This window comes from Bombina bombina, chromosome 6 (genome assembly GCF_027579735.1).
Source record: "Bombina bombina isolate aBomBom1 chromosome 6, aBomBom1.pri, whole genome shotgun sequence".
NCBI classification, from domain to species: domain Eukaryota; kingdom Metazoa; phylum Chordata; class Amphibia; order Anura; family Bombinatoridae; genus Bombina; species Bombina bombina.
In genome coordinates this window covers 864,361,347-864,387,444 of record NC_069504.1, presented here as the reverse complement: position 1 = coordinate 864,387,444, position 26,098 = coordinate 864,361,347, and the positions used below count along the sequence as shown (strand labels likewise).

Genomic DNA, 26,098 nt, shown 5'->3' with positions numbered 1-26,098 from the left:
GATAATTTAATTTAATTGTAATTAATTGTATTTAATTTAGTTAATTAATTGAATTATAGTGTAGTGTTAGGTGTAATTGTAACTTAGGTTAGGTTTTATTTTACAGGTAAATTTGTCTTTATTTTAACTAGGTAGTTATTAAATAGTTAATAACTATTGTACCTAGTTAAAATAAATACAAACTTGCCTGTAAAATAAAAATAAACCCTAAGCTAGCTACAATGTAACTATTAGTTATATTGTATCTAGCTTAGGGTTTAGTTTATAGGTAAGTATTTAGTTTTAAATAGGAATTATTTAGTTAATTGTAGTAATTTTATTTAGATTTATTTAAATTATATTTAGGTTAGGGTTAGGGTTAGACTTAGGTTTAGGGGTTAATAACTTTATTATAGTGGTGGCGACGTTGTGGGCGGCAGATTAGGGGTTAATAAATGTAGTTAAGTTGCGGCGACATTTGGGGCGGCAAGTTAGGGGTTAATAAATATAATGTAGGGTTCAGCGATGTTGGGGGCAGCAGATTAGGGGTTCATAAGTATAATGTAGGTGGCGGCGTTGTTGGGGGCGACAGATTAGGGGTTAATAAGTGTAAGATTAGGGGTGTTTAGACTCAGGGTTCATGTTAAGGTGTTAGGCGTAGACATAAAATGTATTTCCCCATAGGAATCAAAGGGGCTGCGTTAGGAGCTTTACGCTGCTTTTTTGCAGGTGTTAGGTTTTTTTTCATCCGGCTCTCCCCCATTGATGCCTATGGGGAAATCATTCACGTGCATGTTTTACCTGCTCACCACTACTGTAAGCAGCGCTGGTATTGAGGTGAGATGTGGAGCAAAATTTTGCTCTTCGCTCACTTTTTTGCGGTTAACGCCGGGTTTTTAAAAACCCGTAATACCAGCGCTGTCTGTAAGTGAGCGGTGAGCATAAACTGCTCGTTAGCACCGCACCCCTGTTACCGCAAAACTCGTAATCTAGGCGTAAGAGAGCAAATAAAATTTGATAGCAGAAGTAAACTCGAATATTGTTTTTTTCAAAGTGCTTGCTCTATCTGAATTATTATTCATTTTTAGTTTCATCATGACTCCTTAAATATACTCAGTGCTGCAATGTCCATATTATAATAATGATAGCAGTAGGGTACTGCTGATTGGGTGCTTTGTGAGGTTATATAACAATGCCTTTGCAAGCAGCTTAAAGGGCCAGGAAACCCAATATTGTTCATGCTTTAGATAGAGCATGCAATTTTAAATGTTTCCAATGTATTTCTATTATCTAATTTGTTTCATTCTCTTTGTATAATTTGCTGAAAAGTATACCTAGGTAGGCTCAGAAGCTGCTGATTGGTGGTTTTACATGCATGCCTCTTCTCATTGGCTTTCAGCTAGCTCCTATTAGTGCATTACTGCTGCTTCAACAAAGGATACCTACCAAGAGAATTAAGCAAATTAGATAATAGAAGTAAATTGGAAAGTTGTTTAAAATGGTATAATCTATCTTAATCATGAAAGAAAAATGTTGGGGTTTTATGTCCCTTTAATATACACAAATCACTCAGACCAGCACTTCCGAAGACTCAACTATCCAAACCATATATTTAAATTAAACATGTTTATTTTTAAATACACACTTTGAATAAAGGGGGGGGGGTTGTATCAAAAAGCCACACACAAAAATGGTCATTAAATGTTTTTCAAAAAGGCTAAAGGTTTTTGAGTTTGATAAGATCATGCAAAGAGGTCTCTGTAAAATGATCATATTCTTTGAACTAAGTGTAATGTAATTTGCAAACCATTAGAAATTTGTTTTCATTTTTTATAAATTTGAAAATAATGTATTGGACTGTGTAACCCCATAAGAAATGATCTTCTAACAGTTTAGAATAAAGCTTTTTGTTTTATGATTTCAGAAGCATTTCTGTCTTCCTTTTGTTTGCTTCAACAAGCTTTCTGGTTTTTGTCACCACAGTGTGTAATGCCTCTCATGGTTTCCACTAACATGACTAAAAGGATTAAAACGAATCTGCTCGTCAAGTCAGCAGACAGCTATGCTAAAGAAGCTCTGAACACTGCAGAATTAACCATTCGCACCTCTGGTTGTCTGTCTCACTCTATCCAGGTAACAACTGCTGACAACATGTATCTTCCATGCATTTAAAGGGGTAGTAAACACCTTGAGATAAACAATTTAGTTATGAAACAAGTGAATTATTACAAACTTGCCTGTAAAATAAAAATAAACCCTAAGCTAGCTACAATGTAACTATTAGTTTTATTGTAGCTATCTTAGGGTTTATTTTATAGGTAAGTATTTAGTTTTAAATACGAATAATGTAGTTAATGATAGTAATTTTATTTATATTTATTTAAATTAGATTTAATGTAGGGGGTGTTAGGGTTAGACTTAGGTTTAGGGGTTAATAAATTTAATATAGTGGCGGCGACGTTGGGGATGACAGATTAGGGGTTAATAACATAATGTAGGTGGCAGCGACGTTGGGGACGGCAGATTAGGGGTTAATAACATAATGTAGGTGGTGGCGGTGTAGGGGGGGCAGATTAGGGGTTAATAACTTAATGTAGGTGGTGGCGGTGTAGGGGGGGCAGATTAGGGGTTAATAACTTAATGTAGGTGGCGGCGGTGTGGGGAGGGGCAGATTAGGGGTTAATAACATAATGTAGGTGGCGGCGGTGTAGGGGGGCAGATTAGGGGTTAATAACATAATGTAGGTGGCAGCGGTGTTGGGGGCAGCAGATTAGGGGTCTTTAGACTCGGGGTACATGTTAGGGTGTTAGGTGTAAACAAAACTTTATTCTCCCATAGGAATCAATGGGATATCGGGCAGCAGCGAACATGAGCTTTCGCTGCTTTCAGACTCCCATTGATACCTATGGCATCCGCCGCCTCCAGGGTGGCGGATTGAAAACCAGGTACGCTGGGCCGGAATAGTGCTGAGCGTACCTGGTAGAAATTTGTTAACTTACAAAAGTAGTCAGATAGTGCAGAATTTGCATTCGGAACATCTGTAATGACGTAAGCATCGATCTGTGTTGGACTTTGACCGGCGGAGCGTATGTTACGTCACAAAATTCTACTTTTGCCGGTCTGTAGGGTTTGATAAATAAGGGGAATCAGGCTCTCCACAATTACACTGCGGAATTCCAGCGTATTTGCGGTTGACGGCTTGATAAATAGGCCCCTTAGACTATTGTCGCAAAATGCCTAAGCTAAATATTGATGAATATTTAAATGATTATATAAAATGTGTATCACATATAATAAAATTTAAAACAATTTTAATAAAAATTCAAACATGTATAAGACATAGCGATAATGGACAAAATGTAGCAATAATAAACAAATGCAAACATTTGCAACAATAGTATCAGATTGAAACCTAAAGCATTAATAATGCCAGAAGTATCTAAGCATAGTATCTGATTGGTTTTGGATAAAACTACAGCTCATATATTACAAATCAAAAATACAAATCATAAATGACAAACGATTAAAAAAATATATACAACAAATAACTTTTATGGGATAATGCCGATAAGTCTTTTGATAATCCTTCCAAAGTGAATCGGAGAACAGGAGTGCTGCAAGATAAGGAGATTCGAGTGAGAAGCACAAACGGATCCACAATATAAGGTAACAAGTTTTATCTAATATCTAAAGGCTGCGGTTGCATGATTATTGACGCAACGATGTGAAGTGGCGGGAAATCAGCTGCTCGCCTAGCTGTCTATTGAATCCTGTGAGGCGTCAAGTCTCTGAACCATATTATTGCAGCTGAACGCTGAAAGGACTTCCACCATAGACGCAGTGAAGTGTTCCTTCCGGTCCATGCCGTTTGAGCATTCACAGAGACAGAGCAAGTGTTGCTGTTCGTGTCATCAGACAAATCTATCTAAACTTGGGGATCAAGTCACAATATTCCGGTGTAATTAAAACTTGTCACCTTATATTGTGGATCCGTTTGTGCTTCTCACTCGAATCTCCTTATCTTGCAGCACTCCTTTTCTCCGATTCACTTTGGAAGGATTATCAAAAGACTTTTTTCCGGCATTATCCCATAAAAGTTATTTGTCGTATATATGTTTTTAATCGTTTGTCATTTATGATTTGTATTTTTGATTTGTAATATATGAGCTGTAGTTTTATCCAAAACCAATCAGATACTATTCTTAGATACTTCTGGCATTTTTAATGCTTTAGGTTTCTATCTGATACAATTGTTGCAAACGTTTGCATTTGTTTATTATTGCTACATTTTTGTCCATTATCGCTATGTCTTATACATGTTTGAATTTTTATTAAATTTTATTTTATGTGATACACATTTTATATAATCATTTATATATTCATCAATATTTAGCTTAGGCATTTTGCGACAATAGTCTACGGGGCCCATTTATCAAGCTCTGAACGGAGCTTGTGGGCCCCTGTTTCTGGCGAGTCTTCAGACTCGCCATAAACACAAGTTATGAAGCAGCGGTCTAAAGACCGCTGCTCCATAACCCTGTCCGCCTGCTCCGAGCAGGCGGACAGGAATCGCCGGAAATCAACCCGATCAAGTACGATCAGGTTGATTGACACCCCCTGCTGGCGGCCGATTGGCCGCGAGTCAGCAGGGGGCGGCGTTGCACCAGCTGCTCTTGTGAGCTGCTGGTGCAATGTTAAATGCGGAGAGCGTATTGCTCTCCGCATTTAGCGAGGTGTTGCGGACCTGATCCGCACTGTCGGATCAGGTCCGCAACACCTTTGATAAATAGGGGCCTAAGTCTTGAGTTCCACCATCTTTTTCACGATCGATATCTTTTACAACAAGTCTTACTAAGTTTATAGTATTACACAGTACTCATTTTTCACAGTGCTCACTTCTAAGATTGCACGCGCTTACGCTTTATTTTATTCCAGCTGCACATTTTTTTCTTTTTCTACACCTTCTACTTAGAGATATAAATGTGTATAATGTGATACTCTATGTCATTCCAGTTACCTAGGTGGCGCATAGCATTTTTGTCTCTCGTCTATGAGAGACTAATTTTCCACTATCTGAGAGCAGATAATAACAATTTTTACCAATCAGTTTATTATTTCAACTGTGCTCCAGTTCAGAATATCCCGAAAATCTGTCCCATTAGGGAGGCATTAGGACAGGTTTAAAACCCCCTGCACTAGACATTCTGGGGCTTCTGCAGTGTTTCCCATACACAGAGGTTTGTTCCAAAGATAAGTTTTTGTGTTTTAAAGTTATATAAATGTGTTATCTTTTTTTCTTCTAACTCTCTTTATTCTACTTGATTTTCCCCCCCCCCACAGAGCTATATACTGAGTCTCATTTTGTCGGAAGGTATAATCGCTTCCTATTTTTGTGCTCCCCTTATTGGGATCATGTTTGGTGCAATTGAAAAGCAAATGAAAGCAACGAAAGAAGAACAAAAAGGAAGCAAAAAGGAAAAATAAGAAGATGACAACAATTTACGCTATGCTTAGTTCAGGGACACTACAAACTTTATGAACTATTCTCTACCCAGATCACTCCCATCTCTGTAATACCCAGAATAGATACACAACTAAACAAACCACCTAGAACCTTGCTCCTCAGTTCTGGCATTCATACTTTAATAGGTCTGAAATAATGCATGCAATATTCTGATTCTGATCAACTTGGAAATCTACAATGTGCCAAACCAGATCATTTGCTTTATGTGTTTATAGACATCTTGTATAGTTTACACTTATTTCTGAAGGTGTTTTAATAATTTTTATATTCCCCAGAATGCCTAGCTGTCCTAGTATCTGTGTGAATATATAACTGATTGACATGGCACTAATATTCAGATTATGATATTATATATATATATATATATATATATATATGTGTATGTAGGTATGTATATAAAATAAAATATTATTTACTAGATTTGCATTATGTACTCAAAACTTTAAGGGCCAGATTACAAGTGGTGCTCTAACGGTTAAACGCAAGCTAAAAGGAGTTTATCACGGGTGTTTGTGCGCGTGAGGTTTAGTGCTCTTATTACAAGTTGAAAGTAAATGTTATCGCTTGAGTACAATAGCAATTTACGCTAGAGTGATCACTGCGTCCTCAGAGCTCTGGTTAACTGTTTGCAAAACAAAAAAGTGTTGTGTCACAAAACACATCAAAAATACATTTAAAAGTACAATTACACTCATAATATATCATATATACTGTACATCTATACCTATACATAATCCTCTCTCTATATATATATATATATATATATTTCTGTATATATATATATATATATATATATATATATATATATATATATAGTACCAGAATATCATCAGATATATGTATAGATATGTATTAAAGAATAAATAGAACATATTCTTCCATTCTTTACTTTTTTGCTCTATTGACTTCTATGGGGGATTACGTTAATGTGATATGAGCAAAGAGCTTACTTTTAGTGGAGTTAGAGCGGGGGTGTAAAATAATCTGGCCCTAAATGTTTATACTCAGTCATTATACTTGTGTGTTGGGTTATAGATATATTAGTCTTTAAATGAATAAATATACTGATGTCATAGCTTTTATTCTAACATACAATGGCTCATTTTAATTTTGCAGGATGTATATTGACTAAAAATAATCTTCATTTTCTTTAGTTGCTTGTTTCAAGGTCCCTGGTATAGATCAACATTATAATTATTGTTCATTGATAAAATAAATCAACAGCATAACTCCTGATACTATAAAAATGTTTCTACATAAATGGTTACTGTATCACCTGACCTGTCTCACTTTCTACGAATAAATACTTTTTTTACTGTATACTTTCATCACCTTGCAACACCACAACAATGCCAAGATTAGACTGGAGTTTCCTATATCCTCTGCGAAAGAAAACATACTAGAGGAATCAGGTCTGATGAGATATTGTGCATTAAACAGTTTTGTTCACTCACGGGATTCGGCTCTTTTCGGAGCCTAGCCACCTTCTGCATTCGGCAGAGAACGAAACAGACAAATGCACGTATCTGAAATGAAAAGAGACAAACCCATATTAGATGAGATGGGTTTACAAGACAGCACTAAGGGTGGGACCTGCAAGAGCTGACAGCTTTACAAATGCTGTTGCACCTGTGTCTGCAGAGCAGGAGGAGGGGAATTGTCTGCCACCATCTCAACTGAAACCATGTTTATTTTCTTGCAAAACAACACACTGGTCAGGTTTACTCTAATTCCTGGCCATGTTTTCTGCTCAGGGGTTTAACTCCACCCTGAGCTCTTTTTCTTGTCTTGCATGGATCTGTCTTTGAGTGCAGCGCTTTCCTCTCTTTCCCCTTCAGTGCCTGCATGCTCCCATTTTGCTCAGGCTGTAGTCTCAAGGAAAAAAGCAAAGCAAAGGTAATGGGCAGCAAGGCCAAGCACTGATTTCTGGTTTGGGCATATGACTGGAGATAAGGGGCTGCATGGGTCAGGTTCTGATCTGAGATCTAACGTTTGTATATAGCTGACATGAGAAGGGTTACAGGGTCACCAATCCAAAATAGAATTTGAGCTTATAACAGGATATGAGCAGGATGCAGGGTATATACATGTGATCTGAGATTTCATTTTGGCATATAGATAGGCATCAGAGGGATGCTGGGGACACATATCTGATATGAGTTTTAATTTGGGCCTATACTGGCAGGCAGGACTATACAGGTTAGGCATCTGATCTGAGCCTACACCTAGAATAAAGTAAACTGTAGGCAACATGTATCTCATTGTTTAATTTGGGCATATAGCTGGCATGAAGGGGCCTCAGGGTCCATGTATCTGATCTGAGATCTCACTCGGATATAAAAACGTACAGGAAGAGGGCTGCAGAGTCCATGTGTCTGATTTGATATATGAATGGGCACATTGATAGTATAAGAGAGGTATAAGAAGCCATGTGTCTGATTTGATATATGAATGGGCACATTGATAGTATAAGAGAGGTATAAGAAGCCATGGGTCTGATTTGATATATGAATGGGCACATTGATAGTATAAGAGAGGTATAAGAAGCCATGGGTCTGATTTGATATATGAATGGGCACATTGATAGTATAAGAGAGGTATAAGAAGCCATGGGTCTGATTTGATATATGAATGGGCACATTGATAGTATAAGAGAGGTATAAGAAGCCATGGGTCTGATTTGATATATGAATGGGCACATTGATAGTATAAGAGAGGTATAAGAAGCCATGTGTCTGATTTGATATATGAATGGGCACATTGATAGTATAAGAGAGGTATAAGAGTCCATGTGTCTGATTTGATATATGAATGGGCACATTGATAGTATAAGAGAGGTATAAGAAGCCATGTGTCTGATTTGAGGTCTACATTGGCATATTGCAGGATTGAGGGGGATGCAGGGGCAATGTATTTTATCTGGTTACTTTAAAAAACACTTATCCCCCCCCCTTGCCATAGACATACTGTATATAATAAAATCCCTTATTTGCACAAGAATTGTTCCAACATTCATACAAACAAACAGCTCCATGTCCTCATAGTTGCAGCAACTGCCTCCGTTTGTTGTGTTATTTGTGTCAAGCCTCATACACTTATCCTTTTCCTAACACATTTTTCAGTTACCTTAATACCTTAATAAGTTGTAGGAGAGGATAAGAGTAAACATAGGAGACATTTTGCAAAAAATTAAATTATTTTTGGTGCAAACAATGGATATTTGTTTTTATTATTATTTTTAACAAAAAAACATCAGGTGCAGGCAGTGGTCAAATAGCTGACTGCAGGTTATATGAGTATATATTATCAAGTAGTATTATTAAGCACAGAACAACCAAGAGTTTGACAACCACCTGCTATGTTGTTAAATATTTTTGACTGTATTATGATGTAATGTTGCAGTGTTGGGGAGCTTGGCAAGTGGCAGATTGCAATAAGGGGCGCACATATGCTTGAAAAAAACAAAACCGCAACCTGAGCATCGAGCCTGATACTGGTAAGTACTATTTCTGCCAGGTGGCTGTGACAGTTTTCTATCCTATAAATGCAAACTAATAAACCATTATTACTACTCCATAACTTTCTACACTGCAAGAGGTTATAAGCTCCTTAAACTGTCACTTTTCTCCTGTAGTATGGGAGGCACTGGCTGTTATGAGGTGATGGAAAAACTACAGGGTTTTCTACCCCAAATACCAAGAACGTCAGTTGGACTTTCCAAGGAACAAACAAAATATTGCTGATCACTATGTTACAAGCCCCTCACATTGGAAGACTTAATGGAATGCTGTATTCAACACTGTGAGCTACAAACAGAATTGCCTATAGTACAAAAAATGTTTTGTGAGAGACAAGATTTTAGGTTAATATTCAAACAAGCATTTATTTAAAAAAATTGCAATTGAAAAAGATTTTTTATTTACTATTGTATGCTCTGTGTTCTTACAACTGAGGTTCTGACTGGGTGGGAGCGACATACAAATGGTTCCAGTGTGTTTTAAAATGCTTTGTAACATGGAAACCTTAGAAATATATTTTACGTATGATATTGCTGTATTCTGCAGAATGCTATACATTTCAAGTAAGAACACCCATGAGTGATTGTTCTTGTGGATAGGTGTTTCTATTTATGTCTTTCCACATTATAACCCACACTCTTCACCCCCATGAGTTTCCTCCAGTAACTTAAAAAAGACTCTTTTAGTCAGGAATATAGAGGCGGTTGTCATATTGAAATGGCCGGTCAGGAGCGTTGTTGAAATGTCCTGTGAGGAAGACAGCAAGTGTCCCTATCATAAACATAGGAAGAGCACCCCAGAAGCAGAGAACGTCTATCACCTTCCCAATCATCACCCAATTCTCCATAACCTGTGTGGGGAAAAGAGAATGTTACATATGGAGACGTTTGTTCATTACTCACTTCTTTCTTTGTTTTACTCACGGCTCCAGTGCTGTTCTGTTCCCTTGTACTGGTTGTGATGAAGTTACACGCATCCACACAGTCCTTGATTTCTGGGGCGCACTGAGCTAGGTTTCGATATAAAGTAGTTGTCACCCCAACATCAAAGCCATCACCTGTAACCACAAAATAAGTTTCAGAATCCAACAAATGACTACTCACTGGGTAGAATCTTTTGTTTGAGGGTGGTCTAACGGGATGCGTAACGAATGTGGCTTAGATTCCTGAAATTTAATACAACTATATTCCCTACTATTATTTTTAATATAAAACTACTTAGCTTAGCATCTTTTAAATTTACCAATATTGCAAACACAGACAACAAACTAAAACAGTGAACCTCTCCAAAGCTCCACTACATAAATGATAACTAAATCCATTGCCCCAACATAAATACAATTTATTTCTCTTGTAAGATGTATCGAGTCCACGGATTCCTTACTTGTGGGATATTCTCGTCCCCTACAGTAAGTGGCAGAGAGAGCACCCACAGCAGAGCTGCCTATATAGCTCCCCCCTTAGCTCCACCCCCCAGTCATTCTCTCTGCCTGCTTAACTGCTAGGAAGGGCAAAGAGGAGTGTGGTGACAAAAATGTTAGATTTTTATTTTCTCAAGCAAAAGTTTGTTATTTTTAAATGGTACCGGTGTGTACTATTTACTCTCTGGCAGAAAAGGGATGAAGATTTCTGCAAGGAGGATGATGATCTTGATGATTTTGTAACTAAGATCCACTGCTGTTCTCACAAGGGCTGAAGAGTACAGGAAAACTTCAGTTGGGGGAACAGTTTGCAGGCTAAACTGCATTAAGGTATGTTCAGTCTATTTTTTTCTAGACAGACTGTGTTATTTCTAGAAAAGGCTGGCAATATCCCCATGAGGGAAGGGTAAGCTGTATTCAGACACTTGGATAGTAATTTCAGCTTGCATGAAGGGCTAATTAGTTAATGGTGACACTGTTTGGTAAAAACGTTTTTGTTTATTCAGTGAATGATGCAATTATAACGTTTTTTTGAAGGGACTAAAGGGGTCATTGTGGCTTGTTTTTGAGTTTTCTAACCCACATGGTTAATTTAGAGACACTCTAGTGTTTGTCTGTTAGGCCTCAAAACATTGAGTGAGGTGGGAGGGGCCTATTTTCGTGCCTCAGTTGTGCAGTTTCTTTTCCTCTGAGACTTCTAACTGCTTCTCCAGAGGTTCCTGTCGTGTTTGAGGGCTGTAAAAGACGTTTTCTTCCCCACAAATTGTTCTGAAGGGCAGGTAGGAGCCACAGCAGAACTGTGGCAAAGTGCTGAAAGTCTTTTTTACTGGTTTTGATGTTTTTTCAATCCGGTTTTGCCATTAAGGGGTTAATTGTTTATTTGCATAGCTGTGCAAAGTTACTAAGGCTATATGATATTACTGTAAAAATTTTGTTATGTTTACTGCTTTTTTACACTGTTTTGCAGAATTTGTGCAGCTTTTTTTCTCTTAAAGGCACAGTACCGTTTTATTTCTAAGTGTTATTTACTTTGATTACAGTGTTTTCCAAGCTTGCTTGTTTCATTACTAGCCTGTTTAACACCAAGGAAAATCCTTGTTCAATATGTTTGAAAGCCATTGTGGTACCCCCTCTTAGAATGTGTCCCAATTGTACTGATATGTCCATAAACTATAAAGAACATATATTAGCACTTAAAAATAGAGCAATAGATGATTCTCAGTCAGAAGTAAATGAGGGTTTAGCATCTAGCTCTCCCCAAATGTCACAACCAGTAACGCCCGCACAAGTGACGCCAAGTACCTCTAGTGCGTCAAATTCATTTATTTTACAAGACATGGCCACAGTTAGGAATACAACCCTCACAGAGGTTTTATCCTGACTGCCTGGTTTTCAAGGAAAGCGGGACAGCTCTGGGTTAAGGAAAAATGCTGAGCAGTCTGACGCTTTAGTAGCCGTATCTGATATGCCCTCACAATGCTCTGAGGTAGGGGTGAGGGATTTGTTATCTGAGGGAGAAATTTCTGATTCAGGAAAGACGCTTCCTCAGACAGATTCTGATATGACGGCCTTTAAATTTAAGCTTGAACACCTCCGCTTATTGCTCAGGGAGGTATTAGCGGCTCTAGATGATTGTGACCCTATAGTGGTCCCAGAGAAATTGTGTAAGATGGATAAATACTTAGAGGTTCCTGTTTACACTGATGGTTTTTTTTTTCCAGTCCCTAAGAGGATTGTGAATATTTTTGCTAAGGAGTGGGATAGACCAGGTATTCCGTTCATTCCCACTCCTGTTTTTAAGAAAATGTTTCCCATATCTGACACCATGCGGAACTCGTGGCAGACAGTTCCTAAGGTGGAGGGAGCTATTTCTACTCTGTCTAAGCGTACAACTATACCTATTGAAGTCAGTTGTGCTTTCAAAGATCCTGTGGATAAAAAATTAGAGGGTCTCCTGAAGAAAATTTTTGTTCATCAAGGTTTTATTCTTCAACCTATTGCGTGCATTGTTACTGCAGCTGCTTTCTGGTTTGAGGCTCTAGAAGAGGCTCTTCAGATGGAGATTCCATTAGAAGAAAATTTGGACAGAATTTAGGCCCTTAAATTGGCTAATTCTTTTATTACAGATGCCGCTTTTCAACTGGCTAAATTAGCGGCAAAGAATTCAGGTTTTGCCATTTTAGCACGCAGGGCGTTATTGCTTAAATCCTTGTCTGCTGATTTGTCATCTAAAACTAAACTTTTGAACATCCCTTTCAAAGGAAAGACCCTATTCGGGCCTGAACTGAAAGAGATTATTTCAGACATCACAAGGGTAAACAGGGCAAGAAGCCTGCAGCTGCCTCTAAGACAGCATGAAGGGGTAGCCCCCGATCCAGGACTGGATCTAGTAGGGGGCAGACTCTCTCTCTTTGCTCAGGCTTGGGCAAGAGATGTTCACGATCCCTGGGTTTTAGAAATTGTGTCCCAGGGATATTTTCTGGAATTCAAAGGCTCTCTTCCAAGGGGGACTTTTTACATTTCTCGATTGCCTGTAAACAGACAAAGAGAGAGGCCTTCTTACGCTGTGTAGAAGACCTACATACCATGGGGGTGATCCGCCCAGTCCCAAAAGAGGAACAGGGGCTAGGTTTTTACTCAAACCTGTTTGTGGTTTCTAAAAAAGAGGGAACTTTTAGATCAGTCTTGGATCTCAACATTCTAAACAAGTTCCTCAAAGTTCCATCATTCAAGATGGAGACTATTCGGTCTATTCTACCTCTGATCCAGGAGGGTCAATATATGACCACCGTGGACTTAAAGGATGCGTATCTACACATCCCTATTCACAGAATTTTCACAAGGGTGCTAGGGTCCCTTCTGGCGGTTCTACGACCACGGGGCATAGCAGTGGCGCCTTATCTAGATGACATCTTATTTCAGGCGTCAATTTTCCAGCTATCCAAGTCTCACACGGACATTGTGTTGGCTTTTATGAGATCTCACGGGTGGACGGTGAACATAAAAAAGAGTTCTCTCTTCCCTCTTATAAGAGTTTCCTTCCTAGGGACTCTGATAGACTCAGTAGAAATGAAAATATTTCTGATGGCGGTCAGAAAATCAAAGCTCTTAACCACTTGCCGAGCTATTCATTCCATTCCTCGGCCATCAGTGGCTCAGTATATGGAGGTAATCGGACTCATGGTAGCGGCAATGGACATAGTTCCTTTTGCCCGCCTACACCTCAGACCACTACATCTATGCATGCTCAAACAGTGGAATGGGGTTTATGCAGATTTGTCTCCTCAACTGCATCTGGACCTGGAGACCAAAGATTCTCTTCTCTGGTGGTTGTCTCAAGACCACCTGTCTCAGGGAATGTGTTTCCACAGGCCAGAGTGGCTCATTGTAATGACAGATACCAGCCTGCTAGGCTGGGATGCAGTCTGGAATTCCCTGAAAGCACAGGGCTTATGGTCTCAGGAGGAATCTCTTCTCCCGATAAATATTCTAGAACTGAGAGCGATATTCAATGCAATTCAGGTGTGGCCTCAGCTTGCTGCGGCCAAATTCATCAGGTTTCAGTCGGACAACATGACGACTGTAGCTTATATCAATCATCAAGGAGGAACAAGGAGTTCTCTAGCGATGATGGAGGTAACCAAAATAATCCGATGGGCAGAGGATCACTCTTGCCATCTCTCAGAAATCCACATCCCAGGAGTAGAGAACTGGGAGGCGGATTTCCTAAGTCATTAGACTTTTCATCTGGGGGAGTGGGAACTCCATCCGGAGGTATTTGCCCAGCTGATTCAGCTATGGGGCACACCAGAATTGGATCTGATGGCGTCCCGTCAGAATGCCAAACTTTCTCGTTACGGGTCCAGGTCCCAGGATCCCAAGGCGGTACTGATAGATGCTCTAGCAGTGCCTTGGTCCTTCAATCTGGCCTATGTATTTCCTCTCCTTCTAAATCTGGTTGCCAGAATAAAGCAGGAGAGAGCTTCTGTGATTCTGATAGCACCTGCGTGGCCATGCAGGACTTGGTATGCAGACCTAGTGGACATGTCCTCGGTTCTACCATGGACTCTGCCAATGAGGCAGGACCTTCTAATCCAAGGTCTGTTCATGCATCCAAATCTAATTTCTCTGTGTCTGACTGCTTGGAGATTGAACGCCTGATTCTATCAAAGCATGGTTTCTCTGAGTCAGTCATTGATACCCTGATTCAGGCTAGAAAGCCTGTCACGAGGAAGATCTATCATAAGATTTGGCGCAAATATCTTTATTGGTGTGAATCCAAAGGTTACTCGTGGAGTAAGATTAGGATTCCTAGAATATTGTCTTTTCTCCAAGAAGGTTTGGAGAAGGATTATCAGCTAGTTCCTTATAAGGACAAATATCTGCTTTGTCTATTCTTCTACACAAACGTCTGGCAGATGTCCCAGACGTTCGAGCATTTAGTCAGGCTTTGGTCAGAATCAAGCCTGTATTTAAACCTGTTGCTCCGCCATGGAGCCTAATTTTAGTTCTTAAAGTTCTTCAAGGGGTTTCGTTTGAACCTATGCATTCCATGGATATTAAGCTTCTATCTTGGAAAGTTTTGTTTTTAGTAGCTATCTCTTCGGCTCGAAGAGTTTCTGAGCTATATGCTTTACAGTGTGATTCCCCTTATCTTATTTTCCATGCAGATAAGGTGGTTTGGGTACCAAACCTGGGTTTCTTCCTAAGGTTGTTTCTTATAAGAATATCAATCAAGAGATTGTTGTTCCTTCACTGTGTCCTAATCCTTCTTCAAAGAAGGAACGTCTGTTGCAAAATCTGGATGTGGTTCGTGCTTTAAAGTTCTACTTACAAGCAACTAAAGATTTCCGTCAAACATCTTCATTGTTTGTTGTTTATTCTGGTAAGCGGAGAGGTCAGAAGGCTACGGCTACCTCTCTTTCCTTTTGGCTGAAAAGCATCATCCGTTTGGCTTATGAGACTGCTGGCCAACAGTCTCCTGAAAGAATTACTGCTCATTCTACTAGAGCTGTGGCTTCCACATGGCTTTTAAAAATGTGGCTTCTGTTAAACAGATTTGTAATGCGGCGACTTGGTCTTCGTTTCATACTTTTTCCAAATTTTACAGATTTGATACTTTTGCTTCTTCGGAGGCTATTTTTGGGAGAAAGGTTCTACAAGCAGTGGTGCCTTCCGTTTAAGGTCCCTGTCTTGTCCCTCCCTTATCCGTGTCCTAAAGCTTTGGTATTGGTATCCCACAAGTAAGGATGAATCCGTGGACTCGATACATCTTACAAGAGAAAACGTAATTTATGCTTACCTGATAAATTTATTTCTCTTGTGATGTATCGAGTCCACGGCCCGCCCTGTTTATTAAGACAGGCATATATATATTTTTTTATTTTTAAACTTTCAGTCACCACTGCACCCTATAGTTTCTCCTTTTTCTTCCTAGCCTTCGGTCGAATGACTGGGGGGTGGAGCTAAGGGGGGAGCTATATAGGCAGCTCTGCTGTGGGTGCTCTCTCTGCCACTTCCTGTAGGGGAGGAGAATATCCCACAAGTAAGGATGAATCCGTGGACTCGATACATCACAAGAGAAATAAATTTATCAGGTAAGCATAAATTATGTTTTTCTCTTTACATTTAATATTTATGTGTGTGTGTGTGTGTCTAGAGATTTATGTACTATAGGTGTGTGTCTAGATATGTATGTACTATAGGTGTGTGTCTAGAGATTTATGTATTATAGCTGTGTGTGTGTGTGTCTAGAGATGTATGTACTATAGGTGTGTGTAAAAAGATTTATGGACTATAGGTGTGTGTGTCTAGAGATTTATGGACTATAGATGTGTGTGTCTGGAGACTTATTGACTATAGATGTGTGTGTCTAGAGATTTATGTACTATAGGTGTGTGTGTGTAAATATATTTATGTACTATAGGTGTGTGTGTAAAGGGATTTATGTACTATATGTGTGTGTGTAAAGAGATTTATGGACTATAGGTGTGTGCGTAAAGAGATTTATGGACTATAGGTGTGTGTGTAAAGAGATTTATGGACTATAGGTGTGTGTGTCTGCAGATTTATGTACTATAGGTGTGTGTGTAAAGCGATTTATGGACTATAGGTGTGTGTGTGTAAAGAGATTTATGTACTATAGGTGTGTGTGAGTAAAGAGATTTATGGACTATAGGTGTTTGTGTGTGTAAAGAGATTTATGGACTATAGGTGTGTGTGTCTGCAGATTTATGGACTATAAGTGTGTGTGTGTCTAGAGATTTATTTACTATAGGTGTGTGTGTAAAGAGATTTATGGACTATAGGTGCGTGTGTGTAAAGAGATTTATGTACTATAGGTGTGTGTGTAAAGAGATTTATGGACTATAGGTGGGTGTGTGTAAAGAGATTTATGTACTATAGGTGTGTGTGTAAAGAGATTTATGTACTATAGGTGTGTGTGTAAAGAGATTTATGGACTATAGGTGTGTGTGTCTGCAGATTTATGGACTATAGGTGTGTGTGTCTGCAGATTTATGGACTATATAGGTGTGTGTCTAGAGATTTATGGACTATAGGTGTGTGTGTAAAGAGATTTATGGACTATAGGTGTGTGTGTAAAGAGATTTATGTACTATAGGTGTGTGTGTGTAAAGAGATTTATGTACTATAGGTGTGTGTGTAAAGAGATTTATGTACTATAGGTGTGTGTGTGTCTAGAGATGCATGTACAATAGGTGTGTGTGTCTGCAGATTTATGTACTATAGGTGTGTGTGTAAAGAGATTTATGGACTATAGGTGTGTGTGTCTGGAGATTTATGGACTATAGATGTGTGTCTAGAGATTTATGGACTATAGGTGTGTGTGTAAAGAGATTGATGTACTATAGGTGTGTGTGTAAAGAGATGTATGTATTATAGGTGTGTGTGTCTAGAGATTTATGGACTATAGGTGTGTGTGTCTGGAGATTTGTGTACTATAGGTGTGTGTGTAAATAGATTTATAGACTATAGGTGTGTGTGTAAAGAGATTTATGGACTATAGGTGTGTGTGTAAAGAGATTTATGTACTATAGGTGTGTGTGTAAAGAGATTTATGTACTATAGGTGTGTTTGCGTCTAGAGATTTATGGACTATAGGTGTGTGTAAAGAGATTTATGGACTATAAGTGTGTGTGTCTGGAGATTTACGGACTATAGATGTGTGTCTGGAGATTTACGGACTATAGATGTGTGTCTAGAGATTTATGTACTATAGGTGTGTGTGTAAAGAGATTTATGGACTATAGGTGTGTGTGTAAAGAGATTTATGGACTATAGGTGTGTGTGTAAAGAGATTTATGGACTATAGGTGTGTGTGTAAAGAGATTTATGTACTATAGGTGTGTGTGTAAAGAGATTTATGTACTATAGGTGTGTGTGTAAAGAGATTTATTTACTATAGGTGTGTGTGTGTCTAGAGATGTATGTACAATAGGTGTGTGTGTGTGCAGATTTATGTACTATAGGTGTGTGTGTGTGTAAAGAGATTTATGGACTATAGGTGTGTGTGTCTGCAGATTTATGGACTATAGGTGTGTGTGTCTGCAGATTTATGGACTATATAGGTGTGTGTCTAGAGATTTATGGACTATAGGTGTGTGTGTAAAGAGATTTATGGACTATAGGTGTGTGTGTAAAGAGATTTATGGACTATAGGTGTGTGTGTAAAGAGATTTATGTACTATAGGTGTGTGTGTAAAGAGATTTATGTACTATAGGTGTGTGTCTAGAGATGTATGTACAATAGGTGTGTGTGTCTGCAGATTTATGTACTATAGGTTTTTGTGTAAAGAGATTTATGGACTATAGGTGTGTGTGTCTGGAGATTTATGGACTATAGATGTGTGTCTAGAGATTTATGTACTATAGGTGTGTGTGTAAAGAGATTGATGTACTATAGGTGTGTGTGTAAAGAGATTTATGTACTATAGGTGTGTGTGTGTTTAGAGATTTATGGACTATATGTGTGTGTGTGTGTTTAGAGATTTATGGACTATAGGTGTGTGTCTGCAGATTTATGTACTATAGGTGTGTGTGTCTAGAGATTATGGACTATAGGTGTGTGTGTGTCTGGAGCTTTATGGACTATAGATGTGTGTGTCTAGAGATTTATGTACTATAGGTGTGTGTATAAAGAGATTTATGGACTATAGGTGTGTGTGTAAAGAGATTTATGGACTATAGGTGTGTGTGTCTGCAGATGTATGTACTATAGGTGTGTGTGTAAAGAGATTTATGGACTATAGGTGTGTGTGTAAAGAGATTTATGTACTATAGGTGTGTGTGTAAAGAGATGTATGTATTATAGGTGTGTGTGTCTAGAGATTTATGGACTATAGGTGTGTGTGTCTGGAGATTTGTGTACTATAGGTGTGTGTGTAAAGAGATTTATAGACTATAGGTGTGTGTGTAAAGAGATTTATGGACTATAGGTGTGTGTGTAAAGAGATTTATGGACTATAGGTGTGTGTGTAAAGAGATTTATGTACTATAGGTGTGTTTGCGTCTAGAGATTTATGGACTATAGGTGTGTGTGTGCAGATTTATGTACTATAGGTGTGTGTAAAGAGATTTATGGACTATAAGTGTGTGTGTCTGGAGATTTACGGACTATAGATGTGTGTCTGGAGATTTACGGACTATAGATGTGTGTCTAGAGATTTATGTACTATAGGTGTGTGTGTAAAGAGATTTATGGACTATAGGTGTGTGTGTAAAGAGATTTATGGACTTTAGGTGTGTGTGTAAAGAGATTTATGGACTATAGGTGTGTGTGTAAAGAGATTTATGGACTATAGGTGTGTGTGTAAAGAGATTTATGGACTATAGGTGTGTGTGTCTGCAGATTTATGGACTATAGGTGTGTGTGTCTGCAGATTTATGGACTATAGGTGTGTGTGTCTGCAGATTTATGGACTATATAGGTGTGTGTGTAAAGAGATTTATGTACTATAGGTGTGTGTGTGTCTAGAGATGTATGTACAATAGGTGTGTGTGTCTGCAGATTTATGTACTATAGGTGTGTGTGTGTAAAGAGATTTATGGACTATAGGTGTGTCTGTAAAGAGATTTATGTACTATAGGTGTGTGTGTAAAGAGATGTATGTATTATAGGTGTGTGTGTCTAGAGATTTATGGACTATAGGTGTGTGTGTCTGGAGATGTGTGTACTATAGGTGTGTGTGTAAATAGATTTATAGACTATAGGTGTGTGTGTAAAGAGATTTATGGACTATAGGTGTGTGTGTAAAGAGATTTATGGACTATAGGTGTGTGTGTAAAGAGATTTATGGACTATAGGTGTGTGTGTAAAGAGATTTATGTACTATAGGTGTGTTTGCGTCTAGAGATTTATGGACTATAGGTGTGTGTGTGCAGATTTATGTACTATAGGTGTGTGTAAAGAGATTTATGGACTATAAGTGTGTGTGTCTGGCGATTTACGGACTATAGATGTGTGTCTGGAGATTTACGGACTATAGATGTGTGTCTAGAGATTTATGTACTATAGGTGTGTGTTTAAAGAGATTTATGGACTATAGGTGTGTGTGTAAAGAGATTTATGGACTTTAGGTGTGTGTGTAAAGAGATTTATGGACTATAGGTGTGTGTGTAAAGAGATTTATGGACTATAGGTGTGTGTGTCTGCAGATTTATGGACTATAGGTGTGTGTGTGTCTGCAGATGTATGGACTATATAGGTGTGTGTCTAGAGATTTATGGACTATAGGTGTGTGTGTAAAGAGATTTATGGACTATAGGTGTGTGTGTCTAGAGATTTATGGACTATAGGTGTGTGTGTCTGCAGGTTTATGTACTATAGGTGTGTGTGTAAAGAGATTTATGTACTATAGGTGTGTGTGTCTAGAGATTTATGTACTATAGGTGTGTGTGTAAAGAGATGTATGTACTATAGGTGTATGTTTGTGTCTAGAGATTTATGGACTATAGGTGTGTGTGTAAAGAGATTTATGGACTATAGGTGTGTGTGTGCAGATTTATGGACTGTAGGTGTGTGTGTCTGCAGATTTATGGACTATAGGTGTGTGTGTAAAGAGATGCATGGACTATAGGTGTGTGTGTAAAGAGATTTATGTACTATAGGTGTGTGTGTAAAGAGATTTATGTACTATAGGTGTGTGTGTGTAAAGAGATTTATGGACTATAGGTGTGTGTGTAAAGAGATTCATGGACTATAGATGTGTGTGTCTGCAGATTTATGTACTATAGGTGTGTGTGTAAAGAGATTTATGGACTATAGGTGTGTGTGTCTGCAGATTTATGGACTATAGGTGTGTGTGTCTAGAGATTTATGTACTATAGGTGTGTGTGTCTAGAGATTTATGTACTATAGGTGTGTGTGTGTAAAGAGATTTATGGACTACAGGTGTGTGTGTACAGAGATTTATGGACTATAGGTGTGTGTGTCTGCAGATTTATGGACTATAGGTGTGTGTAAAGAGATTTTTTTCATGTAATTAGCAAGAGTCCATGAGCTAATGACGTATGGGATATACATTCCTACCAGGAGGGGCAAAGTTTCCCAAACCTCAAAATGCCTACAAATACACCCCTCACCACACCCACAAATCAGTTTTACAAACTTTGCCTCCTATGGAGGTGGTGAAGTAAGTTTGTGCTAGATTCTACGTTGATATGCGCTCCGCAGCAGGTTGGAGCCCGGTTTTCCTCTCAGCGTGCAGTGAATGTCAGAGGGATGTGAGGAGAGTATTGCCTATTTGAATTCAATGATCTCCTTCTACGGGGTCTATTTCATAGGTTCTCTGTTATCGGTCGTAGAGATTCATCTCTTACCTCCCTTTTCAGATCGACGATATACTCTTATATATATACCATTACCTCTGCTGATTTTCGTTTTAGTACTGGTTTGGCTTTCTACAACATGTAGATGAGTGTCCTGGGGTAAGTAAGTCTTATTTTCTGTGACACTCTAAGCTATGGTTGGGCACTTTTTTATAAAGTTCTAAATATATGTATTCAAACATTTATTTGCCTTGACTCAGGATGTTCAACATTCCTTATTTCAGACAGTCAGTTTCATATTTGGGATAATGCATTTGAATAAAACAATTTTTTTCTTACCTTAAAATTTGTCTTTTTCCTGTGGGCTGTTAGGCTCGCGGGGGCTGAAAATGCTTCATTTTATTGCGTCATTCTTGGCGCGGACTTTTTTGGCGCAAATTTTTTTTTCTGTTTCTGGCGTCATACGTGTCACCGGAAGTTGCGTCATTTTTGACGTTCTTTTGCGCCAAAAATGTTGGCGTTCCGGATGTGGCGCCATTTTTGGCGCCAAAAGCATTTAGGCGCCAAATAATGTGGGCGTCTTATTTGGCACTAAAAAAATATGGGCGTCACTTTTGTCTCCACATTATTTAAGTCTCATTTTTTATTGCTTCTGGTTGCTAGAAGCTTGTTCACTGGCATTTTTTCCCATTCCTGAAACTGTCATTTAAGGAATTTGATCGATTTTGCTTTATATGTTGTTTCTTCTATTACATATTGCAAGATGTCTCATGTTGAAGCTGAGTCAGAAGATACTTCTGGAAAATTGCTGCCTGGTGCTGGAGCTACCAAAGCTAAGTGTATCTGCTGTAAACTTTTGATAGCTGTTTCTCCAGCTGTTGTTTGTATTGAATGTCATGACAAACTTGTTTATGCAGATAATATTTCCTTTAGTAAAGTTACATTTCCTGTTGCTGTTCCATCAACATCTAATACTCAGAGTGTTCCTGATAACATAAGAGATTTTGTTTCTAAATCCATTAAGAAGGCTATGTCTGTTATTCCTCCTTCTAGTAAACGTAAAAAGTCTTTCAGATGAATTTTTAAATGAACATCATCATTCTGATTCTGATAATGGCTCTTCTGGTTCAGAGGATTCTGTCTCAGAGGTTGATGCTGATAAATCTTCATATTTATTTAAAATGGAATTTATTCGTTCTTTACTTAAAGAAGTCCTAATTGCATTAGAAATTGAGGATTCTGGTCCTCTTGATACTAAATCTAAACGTTTAGATAAGGTTTTTAAATCTCCTGTAGTTATTCCAGAGGTTTTTTCTGTTCCTGGTGCTATTTCTGAAGTAATTTCCAGAGAATGGAATAATTTGGGTAATTAATTTACTCCTTCTAAACGTTTTAAGCAATTATATCCTGTGCCATCTGACAGATTAGAATTTTGGGACAAAATCCCTAAGGTTGATGGGGCTGTCTCTACTCTTGCTAAGCGTACTACCATTCCTACGGCAGATGGTACTTCCTTTACGGATCCTTTAGATAGGAAAATTGAATCCTTTCTAAGAAAAGCTTACTTGTGTTCAGGTAATCTTCTTAGACCTGCTATATCTTTGGCGGATGTTGCTGCAGCTTCAACTTTTTGGTTGGAAACTTTAGCGCAACAAGTAACAGATCATAATTCTCATAGCATTATTATTCTTCTTCAACATGCTAATAATTTTATTTGTGATGCCATCTTTGATATCATTAGAGTTGATGTCAGGTATATGTCTCTAGCTATTTTAGCTAGAAGAGCTTTATGGCTTAAAACTTGGAATGCTGATATGTCTTCTAAGTCTACTCTGCTTTCCCTTTCTTTCCAGGGTAATAAATTATTTGGTTCTCAGTTGGATTCTATTATCTCAACTGTTACTGGAGGGAAAGGAACTTTTTTACCACGGGATAAAAAATCTAAAGGTAAATTTAGGTCTAATAATCGTTTTCGTTCCTTTCGTCACAACAAGGAACAAAAGCCTGATCCTTCATCCTCAGGAGCAGTATCAGTTTGGAAACCATCTCCAGTCTGGAATAAATCCAAGCCTTTTAGAAAATCAAAGCCAGCTCCTAAGTCCTCATGAAGGTGCGGCCCTCATTCCAGCTCAGCTGGTAGGGGGCAGATTAGGTTTTTTCAAAGGAATTTGGATCAATTCCGTTCACAATCTTTGGATTCAGAATATTGTTTCAGAAGGGTACAGAATTGGCTTCAAGATAAGGCCTCCTGCAAAGAGATTTTTTCTTTCCCGTCTCCCAGTAAATCCAGCGAAGGCTTAAGCATTTCTGAAATGTGTTTCAGATCTAGAGTTGGCTGGAGTAATTATGCCAGTTCCAGTTCTGGAACAGGGGCTGGGGTTTTATTCAAATCTCTTCATTGTACCAAAGAAGGAGAATTCCTTCAGACCAGTTCTGGATCTAAAAATATTGAATCGTTATGTAAGGATACCAACATTCAAAATGGTAACTGTAAGGACTATCCTGCCTTTTGTTCAGCAAGGGCATTATATGTCTACAATAGATTTACAGGATGCATATCTGCATATTCCGATTCATCCAGATCACTATCAGTTTCTGAGATTCTCGTTCCTAGACAAGCATTACCAGTTTGTGGCTCTGCCGTTTGGCCTAGCAACAGCTCCAAGAATTTTTACAAAGGTTCTCGGTGCCCTTCTGTCTGTAATCAGAGAACAGGGTATTGTGGTATTTCCTTATTTGGACAATATCTTGGTACTTGCTCAGTCTTCACATTTAGCAGAATCTCATACGAATCGACTTGTGTTGTTTCTTCAAGTTCATGGTTGGAGGATCAATTTACTAAAAAGTTCATTGATTCCTCAGACAACGGTAACCTTTTTGGGTTTCCAGATAGATTCAGTGTCCATGACTCTATCTTTGACAGACAAGAGACGTCTAAAATTGATATCAGCTTGTCGAAACCTTCAGTCACAATCATTCCCTTCGGTAGCCTTATGCATGGAAATTCTAGGTCTTATGACTGCTGCATCGGACGCGATCCCCTTTGCTCGTTTTCACATGCGAACTCTTCAGCTCTGTATGCTGAACCAGTGGTGCAGGGATTTCACAAAGATATCTCAATTAATATCTTTAAAACCGATTGTACGACACTCTCTGACGTGGTGGACAGATCACCATCGTTTAGTTCAGGGGGCTTCTTTTGTTCTTCCGACCTGGACTGTAATCTCAACAGATGCAAGTCTTACAGGTTGGGGAGCTGTGTGGGGGTCTCTGATGGCACAAGGGGTTTGGGAATCTCAGGAGGTGAGATTACCGATCAATATTTTGGAACTCCGTGCAATTTTCAGAGCTCTTCAGTCTTGGCCTCTTCTAAAGAGAGAATCGTTCATTTGTTTTCAGACAGACAATGTCACATCTGTGGCATACATCAATCATCAAGGAGGGACTCACAGCCCTCTGGCTATGAAAGAAGTATCTCGAATTCTGGTTTGGGCGGAATCCAGCTCCTGTCTAGTTTCTGCGGTTCATATCCCAGGTATAGACAATTGGGAAGCGGATTATCTCAGTCGCCAAACGTTGCATCCGGGCGAATGGTCTCTTCACCCAGAGGTATTTCTTCAGATTGTCCAAATGTGGGGACTTCCAGAAATAGATCTGATGGCCTCTTATCTAAACAAGAAACTTCCCAGGTATCTGTCCAGATCCAGGGATCCTCAAGCGGAAGCAGTGGATGCATTGTCACTTCCTTGGAAGTATCATCCTGCTTATATCTTTCCGCCTCTAGTTCTTCTTCCAAGAGTGATCTCCAAGATTCTGAAGGAATGCTCGTTTGTTCTGCTGGTAGCTCCAGCATGGCCTCACAGGTTTTGGTATGCGGATCTTGTCCGGATGGCCTCTTGCCAACCGTGGACTCTTCCGTTAAGACCAGACCTTCTGTCGCAAGGTCCTTTTTTCCATCAGGATCTCAAATCCTTAAATTTAAAGGTATGGAGATTGAACGCTTGATTCTTAGTCAAAGAGGTTTCTCTGACTCTGTGATTAATACTATGTTACAGGCTCGTAAATCTGTATCTAGGGAGATATATTATAGAGTCTGGAAGACTTATATTTCTTGGTGTCTTTCTCATCATTTTTCCTGGCATTCTTTTAGAATTCCGAGAATTTTACAGTTTCTTCAGGATGGTTTGGAGAAAGGTTTGTCTGCAAGTTCTTTGAAAGGACAAATCTCTGCTCTTTCTGTTCTTTTTCACAGAAAGATTGCTAATCTTCCTGATATTCATTGTTTTGTACAAGCTTTGGTTCGTATAAAACCTGTCATTAAGTCAATTTCTCCTCCTTGGAGTTTGAATTTGGTTCTGGGGGCTCTTCAAGCTCCTCCGTTTGAACCTATGCATTCATTGGACATTAAATTACTTTCTTGGAAAGTTTTGTTCCTTTTGGCCATCTCTTTTGCCAGAAGAGTTTCTGAATTATCTGCTCTTTCTTGTGAGTCTCCTTTTCTGATTTTTCATCAGGATAAGGCGGGGTTGCGAACTTCTTTTGAATTTTTACCTAAGGTTGTGAATTCCAACAACATTAGTAGAGAAATTGTGGTTCCTTCATTATGTCCTAATCCTAAGAATTCTAAGGAGAAATCATTGCATTCTTTGGATGTAGTTAGAGCTTTGAAATATTATGTTGAAGCTACTAAGAATTTCCGAAAGACTTCTAGCCTATTTGTTATCTTTTCCGGTTCTAGGAAAGGTCAGAAGGCCTCTGCCATTTCTTTGGCATCTTGGTTGAAATCTTTAATTCATCATGCTTATGTCGAGTCGGGTAAAACTCCGCCTCAAAGGATTACAGCTCATTCTACTAGGTCAGTTTCTACTT

The 26,098-nt window shown here is 38.7% G+C and overlaps 2 protein-coding genes across 3 annotated transcripts in view; one reads left to right on the top strand and one right to left on the bottom strand.

Moving 5' to 3' along the window:
• The window catches only part of LOC128663806 (very-long-chain 3-oxoacyl-CoA reductase), a 113,627-nt gene extending 104,213 nt beyond the window's left edge, over positions 1–9,414 (top strand). The window contains exons 10-12 of one of the 2 annotated variants that reach the window (XM_053718324.1): positions 1,963–2,112; positions 8,906–8,999; positions 9,138–9,414. In XM_053718324.1, coding sequence (XP_053574299.1) covers positions 1,963–2,112; positions 8,906–8,959 — 204 coding nt within the window. In that variant the 3' untranslated portion in view covers positions 8,960–8,999; positions 9,138–9,414. Of the gene's footprint in view, positions 1–1,962; positions 2,113–5,319; positions 6,824–8,905; positions 9,000–9,137 lie in introns of those variants that run through there. The other variant, XM_053718323.1, reaches the window with a different exon arrangement.
• The window catches only part of CHRNE (cholinergic receptor nicotinic epsilon subunit), a 194,087-nt gene continuing 177,348 nt past the window's right edge, over positions 9,360–26,098 (bottom strand). The window contains exons 11-12 of the mRNA XM_053718322.1: positions 9,945–10,078; positions 9,360–9,871 (exon numbers count right to left, since the gene is read on the bottom strand). Coding sequence (XP_053574297.1) covers positions 9,704–9,871; positions 9,945–10,078 — 302 coding nt within the window. The 3' untranslated portion in view covers positions 9,360–9,703. The remainder of the gene's footprint in view (positions 9,872–9,944; positions 10,079–26,098) is intronic.